We start from the raw sequence: 18,664 nt of genomic DNA on the forward strand, positions 1-18,664 counted from the left end.
CTCTGCAGTTCCAACCCAAACAAGTCCTGCAGAGAGGCAGCATTAGCACGGCGCATCCCAGCTCAACGGCTTGGTGGAGGTTTCAGGGAAGCCTCAGGACTTTGCTGTGGCTCCCAGCGCCAAGGCACAGGGTTCAGCTGCCTCTGCCATGCCAGTCTGAAGACTCAGGCACGCTTTGGGGGGTATCAGATTTTACAAGGAGTTTTCAGGGTTCTGAGCATCTCTGCTTCTGCTTTACTGCAGCCTGACAGCTTTCCTGACAGCACTCTGTTTCTATATGCAGCAATACCACCACATGGGGGGGAAGGCTCAGGACACACCAAGATGTGTTCTCTACCAAGCCAAGCATGCAAACACAGCATGGGAAAGGCCAGCGAGGGGCTCTGTCGGGGTCTCTACAGGTGAAGCATCACTAACCAAGCACCTACATCATGGCTTGTAGCGGGACAAATGAAAAACACATTCCAAAACTCAAGAGTGGTGCGAGACAGGAGGGGTCCGGTCACCGGCTTGGTTCATGCCCAGAATAACCTATTCAAAGAGAGTCCTGCACTCCAGAGGGTTAAAGGCTCATTAATTGCATACCTCCTACTGTTAACACTCTCAGCCGCTCCTTGAACACTGCGAGGTCTGGGGTGGGCAGGGAGGGGGGTGCAGAAAGGGAGAAGATAGAGAGACGCAGTCAAAGTTAGTAAAAAACCCTAGAACTGTGAAAACTAGTCATGGAAAGCACAAGTCAACAAATTACAGTGTTTCAAATACAGTCAAAAACCAAGAGAGGCAAAAGGTTGGGATGAGGATGACTATGAGCTAGGCGGAGAAAGAAATCCCTGCGGAAAGTCTGGCAAGAGGAGGGAGGAGCAGAGAGGGAAAAGCGGGCATCAGACACTGGAGAGCAGTTGAGCTGCATGGTTTGAGATCTCATCTCCTCCTGCCCGTCACAGCATCTCCACCTCCTACCATCAAAACATCCTTCTGCCAAGCTGCACCCAGGGGAGCATCATCTTCTGCAGCGCATGGGCTGCCTCCCACCAGCATCTGCTCCAAGGAGGGTTTCAAGAACAACCCAAGGAGGCTCTGCTGCCTCCTTGGATCCCTGCATCAGGAGGGGAGATCAGGAAGAGGATCAGGGTGTTCAGGAGGAAGACCAGCGGCACAGGAGGCAGGCACACAGCACACTGTGTTTCCTGAGGGTGCCATCTGCAGAGAGCATGGGTGACCCACGTGCCTCAGTCTCACCCGAGTTACAAGAAGGGCTCTGAGCACACTCCCCCTTTGGTCGGAGGGGAAAATTCCATGTTCAGGTGAGGCCTTTGGTGAGCAAGGTCACAGGACTGGTCAGTGCAGATGGCAGCGCTCCCAGCAAAGCTCCTGCAGGGGCTTGCCCAGCTCCTCCCCAGCTGGAGGACAATTTCCATCAATCCCCCTGGGCAAGAGGCAGGAGCAGCTGCCTTCCATGGCCGGACACCCAGACACACGCCGCTTCCCAAGCACCACCTGCATTTCAGCATGGTAAGGTGTTCTTTCCTTGGACAGGTCACATCAAGCTCCTGCAGTCATCTCCTCCTTGTTTCGCACCACTTACCATGCCAGATCAGCTGCAGAAGACCAGGATGAGATTACTTTGGGTTTTAAACAGAAAAGACAAGAGAAAGAGCAATTTGGTGGCTCCAGCCCCACCACTCCTCAGGCCAAGTACCCCAGTCCACCTTTCTTTTCCTCTCCCTTACATTTCCTCCAAAGCTCACTGCTGAGTCCAAAGAGAGCTTGAAACCGGACACAAACCAGTTGCTAAACAAAAGGCAATTGAGAAGAAAGATCAATTTCTGAGATTAATCATGCAGCTCCTTTGAGTCACAGCACTGCCTGGCCATGGTTTAGGCTGTTGGCAGGAGAGCTCACACCACAAAAGCTGACCTTTAAGGATTTCACTGCTCAGAAACAAGATTATTTCCAAGTTTCAAAACCACTCCTGTTATTAACTGCTCTGTCAAGTGTTAAGAAATGCTCTTTCAAAGGAAAAAACAGCCAGAAGGATCTGCTAGAAATCGGCTTTCTCTGCCACACGCCAGCAATACCCAATGTTGGGCTGGCTGGAGCTGTGCCCACACTCTGCACCAGCACCGCTTTCCTCCCCTCCTGCTGAGCACTGGTTGCAAGCTATGTTTGCCAAACTGTATTTTAAGATTGATCAGTTGAGGTTTTCCGAGATAAGGACACCAGGGGAAAGTCTATTCAGTGTAAATCATACTTACAGCAAGATAATAAAGCCTCCTTTGATTAGATGCAGCCATCTGAGTATGGGGTCTTACCATGGGACATAACCCCAACATGTAATAAAGCCTCCTTTGATTAGATGCAGCCATCTGAGTATGGGGTCTTACCATGGGACATAACCCCAACATGAGCTAGAGACTGATACCAGCACAGCTTGCTCCCAGCGCTCATTATTTCCTATGAATTCATGGATTCCTGGTAACTAAATCAACACCAGGAACAGCAGTGACAGGTATGTTAGTATGGAAGCCATAAAGAAACAGGAATTAAACTTTATGCCTGGCTCAGACACACTGATCACAGACTGAGATTCTCTTCCAGCCGACCCTACACACAGGCCATGCCTGAACACCTCCCACCCTGGTGAGCTGGGCTGAGTCACACTGCTGGTCTCATGACCACTCACCCTGGGGGAGCAGGAGAAGTGGAGCTCATTCCACGTCACCCAGATCCTGTTCCAGCTGCAGTGATGCTTGAGCCCAGCTCTGCAGCTGGGGCTGCGCAGGAGGACCTGCACTTGGGTTGCTTTGGGCCCCGGGCTCTTCCTCTGAAGCCAAGATGCTGCTGGAGCACACCCTGCTTCAGAGGAACCACATGGACAAAGCAGAAGGAAAGTCATGTGAAGTGACTTTCCCTACTGAAGCAGCCCCATAAGTTCAACATCGAAGTGGAAAGCAGTAAGGAGTAGTGTCCCCCAAGGGTCCGTAATGGGACCAATGCAGTTTAATATCTTCATCAGTGGCATGGACAGTGAGATCGAGAGCACCTCAACCAGGCTGCAGGTGACACTAAGCTGAGTGGTGCAGTTAATACACTAGAGCAAAAGGATGCCTTCCATAGGACCAGGACAGGCTGGAGGAGTGAGCGCCTGTTGAAGTCCATGGCCCCTGTGAAGTCCAACAAGGTCAAGTGCAAGGGTTGGGACAATCCCTAGTCCCAGCACAGACTGGGGGATGGATGGAGGGAGGGATGGAGGGATGGATGGATGGATGGAGGGATGGATGGAGGGATGGAGGGATGGATGGAGGGATGGAGGGATGGATGGAGGGATGGAGGGATGGATGGATGGATGGATGGATGGATGGAGGGATGGATGGAGGGATGGAGGGATGGATGGAGGGATGGAGGGATGGATGGAGGGATGGAGGGATGGAGGGATGGATGGATGGATGGATGGATGGATGGATGGATGGAGGGATGGATGGAGGGATGGATGGAGGGATGGATGGAGGGATGGATGGATGGAGGGATGGGTGGAGGTCAGCCTTGTAGAGAAGGACCTGGAGATGCTGGTGGGTGACAGATTGTACATGAGCTGTCAGTGTGCACTTGCAGCTCAGAAACCCCCCCCCCCATGTGCTGGGTTGCATCCCCAGAGTGTGAGCAGCAGGTTGAGGGAAGGGATTCTCCCCTTCTCCTGCACTCTCCTGAGAACACCCTGAGGGTCCCTTTTCTCATGAGGGAGAAGTTGCTGCAACAACCTGCAGCTGTCCAGCTCTGGGTTTCATGCAGACCCTCCTCTCAAAAGGAAAACATATCCACCAGGCACAGGGCTTCAGAGCTCTCCTCTGCTGCTCTGCTTCAGGACTGTAGCACCCACTGCATAGGCCAAAAGCCATGAGCCAGAAAAGACTCTCCTCATTCTTTCCTCTGACCAGCCACTGGGAACGGCTTCAAAGCCACCTGCAAACATCTCTCTGCTCCCCCTGCAGTGCCAACTACAAGTACTTGTGCCCTCTCCTGCACCTGAGTTCATGGCCATCATCTCCCCCCACTCTTCCAACCAAGATCTCACAGGCATAGGGCTTGCTCCAGCTCAGAGCCAGCAGCTCCTGAGGCGCAGCCAGAGCTTGGTCCCTGGGACAAGCACGTCACAAATCCAGACATGAGGATGAAGCAGCTTCCCCATCACCCATCAAGCTGGGACAACCAAAACCTACTTTTTGCCTCCCACTCGCAGCACATGTAATCCTGCAGGAAGGTCCAGCAGGTCCAGGGCTGGTGTCCCTGTGCTGGCAGCTGAACAAGGAATCAAGGTGGTTTACATGCACCGTGCGCTCTGATCGGCTGTTTCAGTTGTGCGAGGTTAGTAGTCATTACTGCTACTCTACTCTAAGTTAGAAGCATGCCTCTCGAGCGCTTGTAGTGCCAGGGTGATGACCCCTGGGAAGCACCAGCAAGGTGACAGAGCTCAGCGCCACAACCTCGCTCTAGCTAAAAGAACAGCAGCGTACTACAGAGATCAAATGTAAAGCACATTGAAAGGCTCCGAGTTTAAGCACTTCCAGATTAGGATTCCAAACTCTAGGCACCACACGCGTTTCTGTGCAACACTCATACATCTTTCGCTCAAAGGCATCGGGATCTCCCCCTCTCTACTCGGATGGGAACGCATCCCAAAGCTTCCTCGTTATGATCACTCAGTCTTGGAAAAAGGGGGCAATTGCAGGATTTACAGATGCTGTGGCAAGCTGGGAGTGAAGGAGGGCAAGGCATCGCTGCAGGGGCACACCAAGAGGCGCTTCTCAGCCCCAGGGAGACAAAGCCAGCCCATTCCCCTGGCTCGCAGGGCCCCTAAGAGCAGCAAGGAGCTGAGGGAACAGACCTCCAGCTCTCACCAGCACAAAGCCTCTCTGTGGCATTTCCAGGGGATGCAATGGATCCCACTCCTGGAGGAGTGAGTTCAATGACAGTTAATTGGCACCCACTGGAGGAGGAACATGAGCCGAGCAACAGCGTTTTGGCACGGGAGCCGTTTGGCAGGGCGGCCGGATGGGGGCAGAACTGCTCCACAGCAGCCGAGGGACTACAAATTTAGAGTGATCATTACTAAGGAAACTTAAGAACTTTCCCCCCTTACTCATGAAGCAATCTACCTACAAAGCTATGAAAGAGAGAGGAGCTCAAGCAATGCAGCACTAACTGCTCTCAAAGCCCTCACCCAATTTGTCTGTGGATGTGATAATATCAGCTGGAAGGGAGGAGTCCAGATCTGCATCCAAGATGCCCAGTGGGTCGAGTTGTGCTACATGATGCCCTCGAATCTATGAAATGAGCCAGGAATGGAAAGGAGAACAGGTACCAAGAGGGAGAGGGGAAAGGAAGAAAAACAAAAGAGGGGAGGGGTAAAAAAGTTAAATTACATTAGAACAAATTTGCAGAGTAATTCTCACCAACGTTTGAAGAAACAGTTACTGGCGCATCATCAAAATTTACACAACTAATGCCAAGAGGATCAAGCTTTGCAATGTGATGACCCCTGACCTGGAAGCAACAACACAGATTAGTCATTAACACACGTTAATTGCAGAAACGTGCCTTACAATACAAGTAAAAGGCATGCAGTTTCCCTCTAGGTTTGCTGCAGAGCCACCCCAACGTCTGGCTGCAACTAAAGCCTGGAGAAGCTTGGTTTACTTTCAACAGCAGCACATAGGTGTGGGTACCACCAGTTTCAAGGAAGCCATGGGGAAGGCGATCTCCTCCACAGCAGAGACCTTCCAGACCTGAGGTCCAGGGGTCTCCCACCACTCTTCCTGTGTCCAAGCTGAGCACCTCCTCTCTACAGATGCAGTAACTCCACACCAGTGGTTTCTTCCTGAACATCATAGCAACTGCAGAGTCCATCTTCCAGATGTTGGCAGATCGAGGTGCTCTCTTGCCAACACGGCAGAGGAAACCAGTATTGCCAGCAGCAGCAGTAGCTCCAGAAAGATGCCTGAAGCACATGTGCCTGTCTGTGCTGCTGGAGGCCAGCAGCTCACAGCACCCTTTTGGAGAGAGGACCCTAGGGCAGGACCAGGAGCACTCCACTGGGAAGTGGCAGGTGCAGAAATACCAGACCAGTAACGAGTGGTGTCCCTCAGGGATCGGTGTTGGGACCAGTCCTGTTCAACACCTTCGTCGCTGACATGGACAGTGGGATTGAGTGCGCCCTCAGCAAGTTTGCCAATGACACCAAGCTGTGTGGTTCGGTTGATCCGCTGGAGGGAAGGAATGCCATCCAGAGGGACCTTGACACGCTTGTGAGGTGGGCTGATGCCAACCTTATGGAGTTTAACCATGCCATTGTAAGGTCGTACACCTGGGTGGGAGCAATCCCAGACACAGCTACAGGCTGGGCAGAGAAGAGATTCAGAGCAGCCCAAGGAGAAGGACTTGGGGGTGCTGGTTGATAAGAAAATGAACATGAGCCGGCTTCAGTGTGTGCTTGCAGCCCAGAAAGCAGCCGTATCCTGGGCTGCATCCAAAGGAGTGTGACCAGCAGGTCGGAGGAGGTGATCCTGCCCCTTTGCTCTCGTGAGACCTCACTTGGAGCATTGTGTGCAGTTCTGGTGTCCTCAACATAAAAAGGACATGGAACTGTTGGAACAAGTCCAGAGGAGGCCACGAGGATGCTCAGGGGCTGGAGCAGCTCCTGTATGGAGCCAGGCTGAGAACATTGGGGCTGTTGAGCCTGGAGAAGAGAAGCTGCGTGGAGACCTCAGAGCAGCTTCCAGTGTCTGAAGGGGCCTATAGGGATGCTGGGGATGGACTCTTCATTAGGGACTGTAGTGACAGGACAAGGGGTAATGGGTTAAAACTGAAACAGGGGAAGTTTAGATTGGATATAAGGAGGAAATTCTTTCCTGTGAGGGTGGTGAGGCACTGGAATGGGTGCCCAGGGAGGTTGTGAATGCTCCATCCCTGGCAGTGTTCAAGGCCAGGTTGGACGAGCCCTTGGGTGAGATGGTTTAGAGTGAGGTGTCCCTGCCCATGGCAGGGGGGTTGGAACTTGATGATCTTAAGGTCCTTTCCAACCCTAACTACTCTATGATTCTATGAAATTGCTCTGGCAGCAGGAGAGCCTCAATGGCTCCTGGTGGCAGCAGCCAGGCCAGGAGTCACCACCTGGGTCTGAATTCACATCAGCAGAAACAGAGGTAAGGAGTTTTGCTTTTCCTTTCACAAGAGGAAGTGCCCGCAAATGGACCTCAGCACATCTCACGGGGCAAACTCCATTTACCTCGGCAGCAGCCCTCTCCAGTTGGCATGTCACAGCTTATTTCTTGACAGCTCCTGCTCTGGAAGCTTCAGGCTCAGCTCAGCTGGGAGTGGGACAGGAAGCACGACTGTGCTGCCCTTACACTGTGGGTACGATGCTTCCAGCCATCAAGAACAGGCACTTGCATGCAAGAGGATTACTAAACCTCCAGTACAAACCACGCATACTGATCTGACTTTCTTTACCACAGAGGCATTGCTATCCACAGTATCCCCAGAGGGTTTTAGGAAAGGATTTTTGTGGTTTTACCAGCCAGAGCCTGAAAGTAGCCGCTGGCATTAAGGCAAACTGCTAAGAAAGCACTGATCCCCTGCAGGGCCAGATGACAACGTGCCCCTGAGCACTGCTGGCCGCATGGGAAGCTCCCCTTCTAGGCCAGCTTTGTCTGAGAACTGTTTGCTTGTCTGCCTTGCAACAAAGCATGGGGCTGGCCCATCATCTCGCAGCTGGCAGGACACATGCTCAGCGCATTGTTTCCCATGGCCAGGATGCTCTCACCAGGACCAGGAGGGCACTTTATCCAGCAAAGAGCTTTGAGCTCGGGGTACCCAGTGGCTCTGAGGTCGGCTCAGCCGTTTGCAGGTGCACAACAAACCCTCAGATTGGTGTGATGGCAAGGAGAAGGTCTTTTCCCCCCTAGGAGCCATGCTGGTTGTTATTCTCCACATGCAACGTAAGCCTCTTAGTCCCCAACCCAAAACAAGCACACAGCAGATACCTGCAGGAAGCATCACACTTGCAGGCTCTGACCCTGACTGGGGACTCCAACCACCCACACATCTGACAGAAAAGCAATGCAGGAAACTACTGGAGAGGGCTGAGGGCAGTTTCTCAGTAGAGATGCTGGAGAGCCCGACCAGGGGAGAGGCACTGCTGGACTTGTTGACCTCTCCAATGAGTTCTTCTGCATTAGTGAGCAAAACCAGGGGTAGCCCAGGCTGCAGCGATCCCACCCTGGTGGAACTCTCAATCTTGAGGGGTATAGGACAGGTACAGTCAGGACCCTAACCCTTAGGAAGGTGAACCTGCAGCTGGTGCTAGTGCATGGGATCCCTTGGGACACTGCCCTCAGAGGCAAAGGAGTGAGAGTGACATAGTTCTTAGGGTGCAAGAGCTCCCAGTTCTGACATGCAAGAAGCTGGCCAGGGGAGGCAGGAGGCCAGCTAAGTGAAGCCGAACTAAAACCCAACAGGAAGATGCATGGGCAGTGGAGGCAGCGATGCACATCTTAGGGAGATTACAGGGATATGGCCTGAGAGGGCAGGGATTGGTTCAGGAAAACCAAGGAGCAGCTGGAGCTGAACTTGGCTAAGGACATGAAGAGTAACAGGAAGGGTTTCCTCAGGTACACTGGACAACAAAGGAAGAAAAACAAACTGTACCCTCCAATGACCCAAACAGGAGAGCTGGCTACAGCCAGCATGGAGAGGATGGATCCAGCTCATCCAATTAAGAAGTAATGGCCTGCTGTTTTAACTATGCTCCCCATCACAGGTAGCACTTCCTCCTGCCTTCCTACTCTTTCATACCTCCATACACTGCACTGAACTTCCCCACTGCACCACAGGGGCTGCCACAGTGATACCAGAGTAGGAAGGGAGCTGCATTTCCCACTGAAGAGAGCTTAGAAAAACATATCCAATCATGTCCCAGTGCTGCCACTCAAGAGACTGAGGAAGTGATGGGAATGCAGAAATGGTTACGGGGTTTGTGTTCAAATTGCTGACTTGAGCTGCTCCATCCAGTTGTCTGAACTTGGCATCTGCTCGCTTGTTCCACCAGTGAGAGCTGCATGGCCTCTACCAGGTCACCAGGATCCACCCGAGCTGGAGCGAGCTGGCAGGGTCACCTCCCATGGAACCAGTCACAAGGATAGATGCAGGCTGTCACAAACAGGTCTCTCCCTATGGAAAAGCAGGGAGTGTCCCAGCACTGACGGTCAGCTCCTCAGCTCCAGAGGCAGGCAGGGCACGGGCACCTTCAAACCAGAGAGCAGGGCCAAGCCCGGGCAGACCTCTGGACTTGCCCAGTGCTGCAGTTCTTGCCTTAACCTGTGGTCCTGTGCACTGGATTTCCTTGTATCTGAGCAGGAACGTGACCTGCAGCAGGTGCTCCTTTGCAGGAACGGGGCATCCTCCACAGCACCCGGGTTTGTTCACTTCTTGTCAAAGCCCCAGTGAGAGATCCCACACTTGACAAACTGGAGTGCAACCAGAGGTGAGAGGATCACACTTCTAAATGAAGAAACACATTGAACTGTTCTCTCGAGTTAAAACACTTGCTGGCCATCGCCTAGCCGGAAGATGTTTCCTTCCTGCTTGAAACTTGTGTCTCCCAAAAGGCTGAAATCAGCAGCATCAGTCTGAGTTGCAGCCCAGCAGCACCACAGCTCTCATCCATGTTGAAAATCACAAGGAGATGTTTCCTGAACTTTTATTTTAGGACCTCAGAAGCTCTTTCAGCAACCCAGGGGAACAGGATGGGTGTCCCACACCACTGCTGAGCATGGCAGGAGCCCACAGCACAGGAGCATCATTCCAGAAGCCAGCAAACCACCAAGACGACCCCTTCCCTGCACCCTAGTTGCTCTGTTTGGGTGACAATAGCTTTAATCTTCCTATTGTCCAGCAAAGCCCCAGCTAAGCTTCTGCCCAGACAAATCAGCAACTCCTCCTAAAAACCAGGCAGCCCAGCAGGCCTCCAGCATGCTCTCCATGCCAAACGCATCATCTGCACTAACCCAGAGCACCTCTGCCACTGCATGCCCCTATACACAGGGCAGGCTCCTCCTCACACAACCTCCTTACCTGATAAGCCCTGATGAGAGACTGTACTGCAAGATGATCCTCCACCAGTTTATCTACGTTGGGCTGTGCCTGACCCAGGAACTGGGCCTGGGTCAGCGTGGAAAGGCTGGCACTGAGTGGAGGGGGGCTTTGGTAAGCAGTGCCTGGAGCAGCTCCAGCATTGGCGTTGCGAAAGAAGATGTCCCATGACTAGGAAAAGAGAAAGAAGAGAGGAGACAGAGTCATTATCCATGACCCAAACCCCCCTCACTCAGGGTTCCCAGGGTCTCAGCTCTGTTGCCAAAGCAGGAAGTAAAACCCCCAGGAACAGAGCTGCCTCCTCCCTGCACCCCAGCTCACACAGAGGCTGCTGAAGGCAGCCACTGCCTTCAACAGGAAAGCACCAGAGCTCTCCTGCCATTCTAGTGATGCCTTTATCCTTCCTCCCAGCCCTCTGGGTTATCTCTTTTGGCATGAGACCATCCCCAGAGCCCTCCTCCCTCAGCAGCAGTGCTTGGGACAGGACATGGTGACGCTTCACCCACCTTGGCTCCTGAAACTGCTGCTCAGAGCAACAAGCCCCAGCCTGGCTCCAGGCTCTCGTTTCCTGCTTTCCAGGAGGCTGCCCCCTGAACACCCACAGTGCTTCCTGAAATGCTTTTCCCCTGTAATCAAATACACCTCTTCCTCTTTGTCATGGTCTAAATGGCCCAAGACCCAGCATATGCCATACTGTCCAGCCCTGAACCAGCAGCCTGATGAGCCCAGAACCATCCCAGGCCAAACCCAAGCTGACCTGTCTACTGGGAGAGGCAGCAGGAGACCTGGGAAAGAGGAGACCAGCAGAGCAAAGTCCAAGCCACATCCTCCTGTCACGCTCTCACCCCTGCCAATGACTGATCCCAAAGTACAAGGGCAAGGCAAGGAGCACTCATGTCCCAGCATATACCTGAGACCGCAGCTACAGCAAACAGACCCTGTCTGGGTCTCTCCCCCAGTCTCAGCACCCTGCATGCCCTGAACCTCATGTGTAGAGAGCACCAAACCAACCTCAGTGATGGTGCTGGAGCAGGACCAGAGAAGGGCAATGGAGCTGGAGCAGGGCCTGGAGCACAGGGGTGATGGGGAAGGGCTGAGGGACCTGGGGGTTCAGATGGAGAAGGGAAGGCTCAGGGGGGACCTGATGGCTGCCTCCAAGTGCCTGAGAGGATGGAGCTGGGCTCTGCTCCCCAGGAACAAGGGATGGGACAAGAGGAACCGGCCTCCAGCTGCACCAGGGCAGGTTTAGATGGAGCCGAGGAACAATTCCTGCCCCAGAGGGTGCTCAGGCATTGGAACAGGCTGCCCAGGGCAGGGCTGCAGGCACCGTCCCTGCAGGTGTGCACACACCCCCTCAGTGCCATGGGTCAGTGGTGGCCGTGTCAGTGCTGGGAACGGTTGGACTGGATGAGCTTAAAGGGCTTTTCCAACCACACTGATTCTGTTCTATGATGCAGGGACAGGCGAAGCACTGCTCTGTCAACCCCACCACGTTCAAATCACGTCAGAAAGAGCCACAAGAGCAACTCCAGTGCGAGTTTGGGGCAGAAAAAGCAGCTTTTGCACCCCTGGTAGGGTGGCAGGGACTGGAAACCTGACCTCTGCCAGAGGAACCAGCCCTCCCCCTTCCTCCATCACATGCTCCAGGAAGCTATTTCCAGCCCAGATTTACCCAGGCACCCCATCACACACTTGCACAAGGTGAATATATTTAGAAGCAGGTCATGCTGAAGGAACATAAAAATAATTTGGCACCGTAACTGATAAATAATAGCTCCCAAAAGGAAAGAGTGAAAAAAAACCACCCAAAAAGCAAAGACGGAAAACACCCGACCCTGCTCCCATTGCTGGCTGTTAAAGGAAGGTTCATTAGGAAAAGAGCTGCTTTTTGTATGGTCCTTACTCCCGGCAAGAGAAGCCCGAGCACCTTCCCCTTTCCAGGGTCACAGGTGCCCCCAAAGCCATCAGCTCCTGCAGGCAGGAGGGGCAAACACACCAGGATGGGCTCCATGCCCTTGGGACAGGGAGGCAAATCTGGCTGCTGCTTTGCCAGGGGGTTTAAGGCAGTACATTAGTACTGGGGAATAAAAGGCAAGAAAGAGCATCTGCTGGCCCAGGGAGGGCACTGGCACTGGTGCTAGGGGGGACAGGGAGGGATTCAGGAGGCTTTTGTGACCTCCCCCCCGCTGACATTCAACATAAACCTCTTGGAGATGCAATTTGCTTCTGTTTTGAAAGAAAAAGCCCATTCTAAGCTCTCCAAACAAGGTGTGGCACCAGCTCGGTCAGTTCGGGCACTTTCACTGAATGCTTTATTGCCCAACCTAATTACAGAGTATTCCAGGCCAACCCAGTGAGGGCTGTGGCCCTGATAAGCACCATGAAAACATCAGCTTTCAAGTCCCTGGTGTGGTTTTGAACTCAGGACGACTCAAGAGCCACCCGGGGGGGTTTCGGGTGCCTTTGGAGCTCATGTACCAAAGCAGCCCCAGCTTTATCAAGGCCTTACCCCAGCAGTAAAAAAGCTCATTGGGTTATTCCCCTCCAACCCTCTCTGTGCCCACAGCAGCCCTGTGAGCACTCCTGGGCTCATATATATCTGTATATATATGTATAGGGTGTTATACACGTTTTGGGTTAAGAGAGCTCAAACTGCCCTCATTTTCAGACCATCCTACAGCCACACATCCCACCATGGCCACAGCACATGGCATTTGCCAGCCCAGCGCTCCCAGCAGGATGGGAGTTCAGGCTTTAGAGGTAACCTGAGCTCCGTTCTGAGAGCAGAGCTCACCGCAGGCTTCTCCATCAAGACAGCCCAGAGCAGCTCACCAGTGAACCCAGCATCTTCCACTGCGTTGGGTCTTGCTTCCTCAGAGCTCTGGCACACGCGGCCAGGGCAGAGGGGTGACATTTCCCATTCACTGCTGGGTGCCTCAAACTGGGCTGGGGCCGCTCCAGGCTGGGAGGTGCACAAGGGAGACACGGCCTCTACCTCCAGCTTAGGATGGGTCCCTGCTCCTTTCTGCTGCCATGGACTCCAGGGGACAGAGAGCACTGACCAGACCTGCTCTGCATGGGCAATGAACCAGGCTGCACATCCTGCTTCAGCACTGAGAACAGGAGGAACGTTCAGAGCTTAAGGCTGGGAGAAGCCTGAACCAAAGTCACAGCAAGGAAGCTGTGCTGAGGAGGGGGTCAAGCAGCTATTGATGAGCCCCATGCTCTGCACACTGCCTTGTCCATACCCGTATGGACTGTAACACAACCAAGGAACTTCAATTTTCCATGGCCCTCGCTTCTGAAGACAGGTATCGGAACCCAAACAGCTCAAACTCTCAAGGAGACTCCCATCAAACCCAGGCTGGGCCCACTGCAAAGGACACAGCAAAGGCACTACCGGGGTCTGGCCCCACTGCAGCCTGTGGGCTCTTGACACCGTGTCATCAACGCTGGGCCACACGTGGTGTGCTGTGGTCATAAACCCACTTTCAGTGTCAAAATCAAACCACTGGCATATTAAAGACTGTTTGATGCACATACCTATGGGGAAAGATGCGTCCCTTTCAGGAGCAGCACGGGCTGTGCCAAGCACTGCCAGCATCCAGGCTTGCACCAGAGCTGGCACAGCAGGGGCAGGAAGAGGATGCTCCTGCTCCCTTGAGAAGTGGTCCCAGGAGCAAGCAGCCCTCCAGCAGTGATCCCTGCACCCTCGCCTGCTCCTCCCGCAGCAGGATGCTCGCACTTGCTCATCAGCCTCAGAAACCAGAGTTTAGCTGAAGGCCTGAACACAGCAAAAAACCCTAAACCAGCTTGTTTTAATCTTTCCTGCTTTAAACAAGCACCCAAGTACCCCCTGCAGTTTAAACCATCAGTGCCTATACAGAGGAAGGGAATTCACTTTGCTCAGCCTGCCTGGAGCTCTCACACCCGGCTGAAGCTCTTGCCCTCACCAGCCAAAAGCAGCATGGGGCGGCGCAGACGGTCCCTGCCCTATGCAGGGAACAGATAAGCCACAGCCGGCTCTGACCCTCCACCTAACAGGATGGGGGCCAGTGCTTATCAAGGACAAGGGTGTCACACTCCACTGCTGCTTCAGCGTCACACCAGGGCCAACACAGGACCAGGGCTGGCCACAACCCTGACCCCACGCCAGCAGTTTGGCGTCCCAGTGGGGACAGAGTGAGCCATGGAGAAGTCCAGAGGAGAACGGGGCAAAGCCAGGAGCTGGGAAGGGATCTTGGTAAAGGTCACAGGAACCAGGATGGATACACCCAGGTGAGATAACAGCTACGTCAGGGAGCAACAGCAAAGTCCATGCCAACGCAGGTATCAACCCCAGCAGAAGTTTCGGGACCCGGAGCTGGATTTCACAGGATCAGAATGGTTTGAGTTGGAAGCAATCTTCAAAGAGCACCTGGTGAAATCTCCCTGGTCCAACACCTTTTCTGACAAGCAGGATGCAAGCTTGATTTTGTTTATAAAGCAGCCCAGAGGACTTGCTTTTTACATTACTAGTGTCAGCTTCACTTCCTGGTGATGGTGAGACCCCATTTCATTTCCACACCAGTTTTCCTGCTGTCACAAACCATCCCCAGCAGCACTGGGGGCAAAAATCTCATGTCAGCTCCTGCACTGCTCTCTGAGCACTTACAATCACTTTAAGGGACATGGATTTCCAGAGGTGACTAACACATATTTGCAGTTCTTCACCATTAACACTGGACCAGGGCACTGGGGAGGTGGTGGGAGCTCCACACTTGGAGGTGCTCAAAACTCCACCACACAATGGCCCGAGGGAGCTGCTTCAGCCATGAAGCTGGATGCTGCCTCCAAGGGCATCCTATGCCAGGGCACAGGCTCCAGAGGTTCCTTGCAACTGAAATTCTCCTCCAGCTTCTTCAGCCAAGCGTGCATGAGGTGCCCTATTCAGCACTGCACGCGCTGTCCACCTACAGACGAGCTGATGAAGCTACATGGGCTCCATCAGAGAGGTGACAAGGCCAGAAGAGCTCCCAGAGGCCTGGCCTCACGACCCCAGTACACTTCCCAGCCAGGTGCCCAGTTAGCCTTGGTATTTACCCGCACATCTGCTCAGAACATTCAAGACTGAGGCAGGTCCGTACATCAAACAGCCGGCATCACAGTGGAGCCTCTCTGCCAAAAGCACAACTGTGCCTGTCGCCGGGACACGACTGATGTAACCCTCTCCACAGCACTTTGATTCAAGGCTTTTAATTCAATATCCTGCCTCTGAACGATGGCGTTGCACCACCTGCATGTGCCTGGGTAGCTTTCAAGTCACTCTATGATGAACGGCACAACCCAAACCAACAGCTTTGGACTTTCCAAGTTTGTATTGCTTGGCTCAGCAGCCCGTTTACCTCCAAAGAAGCAGAAAGTCAACGTTTCGTGAAAATCCAGCTCTGCCCCTACCTTAAGACCTTTACAGCACTCCACAGGCTGCACACTTTGGATGCATGGGATCAGTGCTATCAAAAACGCTCAATGCTGATGCAGGCGTTGGGGCGTGAGATCCCTTACTCAGCCCTGACTGCTCATTTAACCATCGCGTCCTGCTCTACAGACTTCTCATACGCTACTGAATACAGAAAATCCCTGCTCTACATCAGGACATGTATGAAACTGTCTTAAAAATCCCCTGGGTAATGCTGAGACTTAGTCACCCGAGGAACATTTTCCTTGTGAAACACTGGGGATGGGGGAAAAAACAGTGTGGTTTCAGAAATCTTCCTCCCAGCTGAGCCCTCAACTGTGGACTCAAGGCCAAAGAGCCTTCACCTCACTGGAGGAGCTTCAGTAACTCAGGCCAAGACAGCCCTCTGCACATACCGCCCATGGCCAGGTTAGCTTTACAATGCTGCGTTCAGGAGCAGCTGGTCAGAATCCCTCTGGCCACCAGACAAGTGCCCTCTCCCCAGGCTGCAGGTCAGCCCTCTGGCTTCATACATAAACTCGAAGGCAAGCACAGCTACAGCCCATCCACCCCAACACATAACAAACATGAAACATGCCTGAAACACAAAATCAACCAGTGGAGATGTGCAGAATACACTCCCTGTCTCCCCCCCTCCATAAACCCCGTGATGAGCCATCAGAGCTGGAAGAAATGAAGCAGCAGCAGCAGCTCATTAAAGGTAGATTCCCAGCAGAAGCCATTCCTTGTATCCACTTGCAATCCAGGATGCTGCCTGCGTTCCACAAGCCCACGACATTCCCTCTGGAACAGAGACACTCCTCTTGGCTCTTCAAGGCACCACTGATGCTTCTTCCAGGCAAAGCAAGGCAGAAGGACGATCCACAACCATCCGGCCCCTCCAGTTGAACTCAATCCTCCTTGGGACACGTGCACTTACCTGACCCCACGACACAAAGAGAAGCAAAGGCAAGATCCTGGCGAGGTGGCTCCTTACCTTATGTACACTTTTGGGGTTTTCCAGCCAAGCATAATACATTTCCTCCACGTAGTTTGAACTAGTCCCACTCAAGAAAGGCTCGGCAGCCACCGGTGCGCTGTAACACCGGATCTGTTGAAACGTCCTGGGTGCTGCCAGCCTTTGTTGGGAAATTGTCTTTACAGTCTGCGAGGCCGTCAATGGCCTCAGCTTTGCCACACAAGTCCTTAAGTTAAGCATGTTTGCCCTGTCGCTTCACACAAGCTCCTGTTGGGAGAGAAGGGAAAAGTGGGTTAGAAATGAGGGCAGGAAGCACAGAGCAGAGACCAACACCCAGACCTCATCAGACCTGAGCACAGAGAACGGAGCTTAGGATCAGTCTTTAATTCAGATTGACCCAGCCACCCCATTCCAGCGATGGGAAACACAGTTTTGTGCCAAGGCACCAGCCACGGCTGCACTGCTCCCCCATTGCTGCCAGCACGGCCCTGGCACCCCCCAGCATGACAGGGAAAAGCAGATTTGCTTGGCAGGAACCCAACACCAGCCTCAAACAAGCCACTGGACATCATAACCACTTGAGCCCTTTTTGCATCAGCACCTGCATCAGGCATCCCCGATGGTGCAACGCAGACTGGATTAGCAGTGAAAGTTACCAGCTTCCCCTGGTGCTTTCCTCTTTAGTTTCTAACCAACAACAGCTACCCTTCTTCAAATGGTAAATCCATAAAGTATTATCATAGAACCAGGGAAATCTTTGGGTTGGAAAGGACCTTAAAGCCCATCCAGCTCCAACCCCTGCCCCAGGCAGGGACCCCTTCCACTGGAGCAGCTTGCTCCAAGCCCCTGTGTCCAACCTGGCCTTGAGCACTGCCAGGGATGGGGCAGCCACAGCTTCTCTGGGCACCCTGTGCCAGCGCCTCAGCACCCTCACAGGGAAGAGCTTCTGCCTAAGAGCTCAGCTCAGTCTTCACTCAGTCAGTTTAATCCCAGCCCCTCATCAGTGTGGATGCCCAGTTCAGACCTGTGCTGGCTACAGGACTGCAGTGCACAGTGGTGTGTTTGCTCCAAAGGCTCTGATGCAAGGAAAGGAGCATGCCAAGTCATAATCTGCTGCTTCCATCCTCAACTAACAGAGTATTATTATAGCAGTAAGCGTATCAAAAGTACCCTCCTTTTTGGTTTTGCCCTTCTAAGGAAGCATTTGGAAACAAATGCTTAAACTGAAACCAGGGAAGTTCAGGTTACATATAAAGAAGCTCTTTCTGTGAGGGTGCTGAGGTGCTGGCACAGGGTGCCCAGAGAAGTGATAAATGCTCCATCCCTGGCAGTGTTCAAGGCCAGTGTGGACAGAGCCTTGGACAACACGGTCTAGTATGAAGTGTCCTTGCCTGCGGCAGGGGATTGGATCTGGATGATCTTAAGGTCCTTTCCGACACAAATCACTCCGTGATTCCCCCTTGTCCTGGCACTACAGTCCCTGATGAAGAAATTTTTCAGTTTCTTCTATTTTTTAATTCTTCCTCTGAGAATCCTTTTTTCCTTTTTTTTTTTTTTTTTAAAAACAGGAAAATCCTCTCTGTAATACTCAGATTCCAGCAGAGGTTGGACACTTTGGCCCCTCAAACTCCACTTGCAGGGACATCAGACAAGCTCAAAGACAAGCACTCGAAAGCACTGTGCTGAAGTCACCAGCTGGATTTTAAGGCTGAATGGCACATTTCCCTTCCCACCAAGCTGACTGGGTCTAGTGGGGTGTGCTCCTCAAGGCCAGCCCTCACCACACAGACACAGCACGGAAGCTTCTTCCACTCTCCTCTCTCCTCAGCAGGTCTTGGCTTTGACTTTTGCCACGTTCCTCACCCCACAAGCACTCTGCTTGGCCAAGGCTTTCTTCCCAAGTTTGTGTTACATGCAACAGGATAAAGCTGGGAAAAAACAGTCTACAGGGAAGACCCCTTGCAATACAGAAGTACAGTGGTGAAAGCACTTGGGCTGGAGGCTCCAGGATGGACCACTTCATCGCTTCTTAACAGCTCAGACCCAAGAAGGCCAACACAGTTAAAAGACCCATAAAGGGGCTCTCCCTTGCTCAGAGAACC

At 53.0% G+C, this 18,664-nt stretch overlaps 2 protein-coding genes across 6 annotated transcripts in view; both read right to left on the reverse strand.

The window, feature by feature from the left end:
• The window catches only part of LOC133211429 (peptidyl-prolyl cis-trans isomerase A-like), a 59,951-nt gene that overhangs the window by 22,055 nt on the left and 19,232 nt on the right, over window positions 1–18,664 (reverse strand). The gene's annotated exons all lie outside the window — the stretch shown is intronic.
• OGDH (oxoglutarate dehydrogenase) overlaps window positions 1–18,664 on the reverse strand; it is a 33,324-nt gene that overhangs the window by 12,713 nt on the left and 1,947 nt on the right. Inside the window, exons 2-5 of one of the 4 annotated variants that reach the window (XM_061351795.1) lie at window positions 16,581–16,829; window positions 10,129–10,317; window positions 5,219–5,321; window positions 586–630 (exon numbers count right to left, since the gene is read on the reverse strand). In XM_061351795.1, coding sequence (XP_061207779.1) covers window positions 586–630; window positions 5,219–5,321; window positions 10,129–10,317; window positions 16,581–16,802 — 559 coding nt within the window. In that variant the 5' untranslated portion in view covers window positions 16,803–16,829. Of the gene's footprint in view, window positions 1–585; window positions 631–5,218; window positions 5,322–5,450; window positions 5,542–10,128; window positions 10,318–16,580; window positions 16,830–18,664 lie in introns of all 4 variants that reach the window. The other 3 variants (XM_061351796.1, XM_061351797.1, XM_061351798.1) reach the window with 3 other exon arrangements.

This window comes from Neopsephotus bourkii, unplaced genomic scaffold (assembly GCF_033783945.1).
Source record: "Neopsephotus bourkii isolate Nb327-2 ecotype Australia unplaced genomic scaffold, CSIRO-AGI_Nbou_v1 NB_610, whole genome shotgun sequence".
Classification (NCBI taxonomy): Eukaryota; Metazoa; Chordata; class Aves; order Psittaciformes; family Psittacidae; genus Neopsephotus; species Neopsephotus bourkii.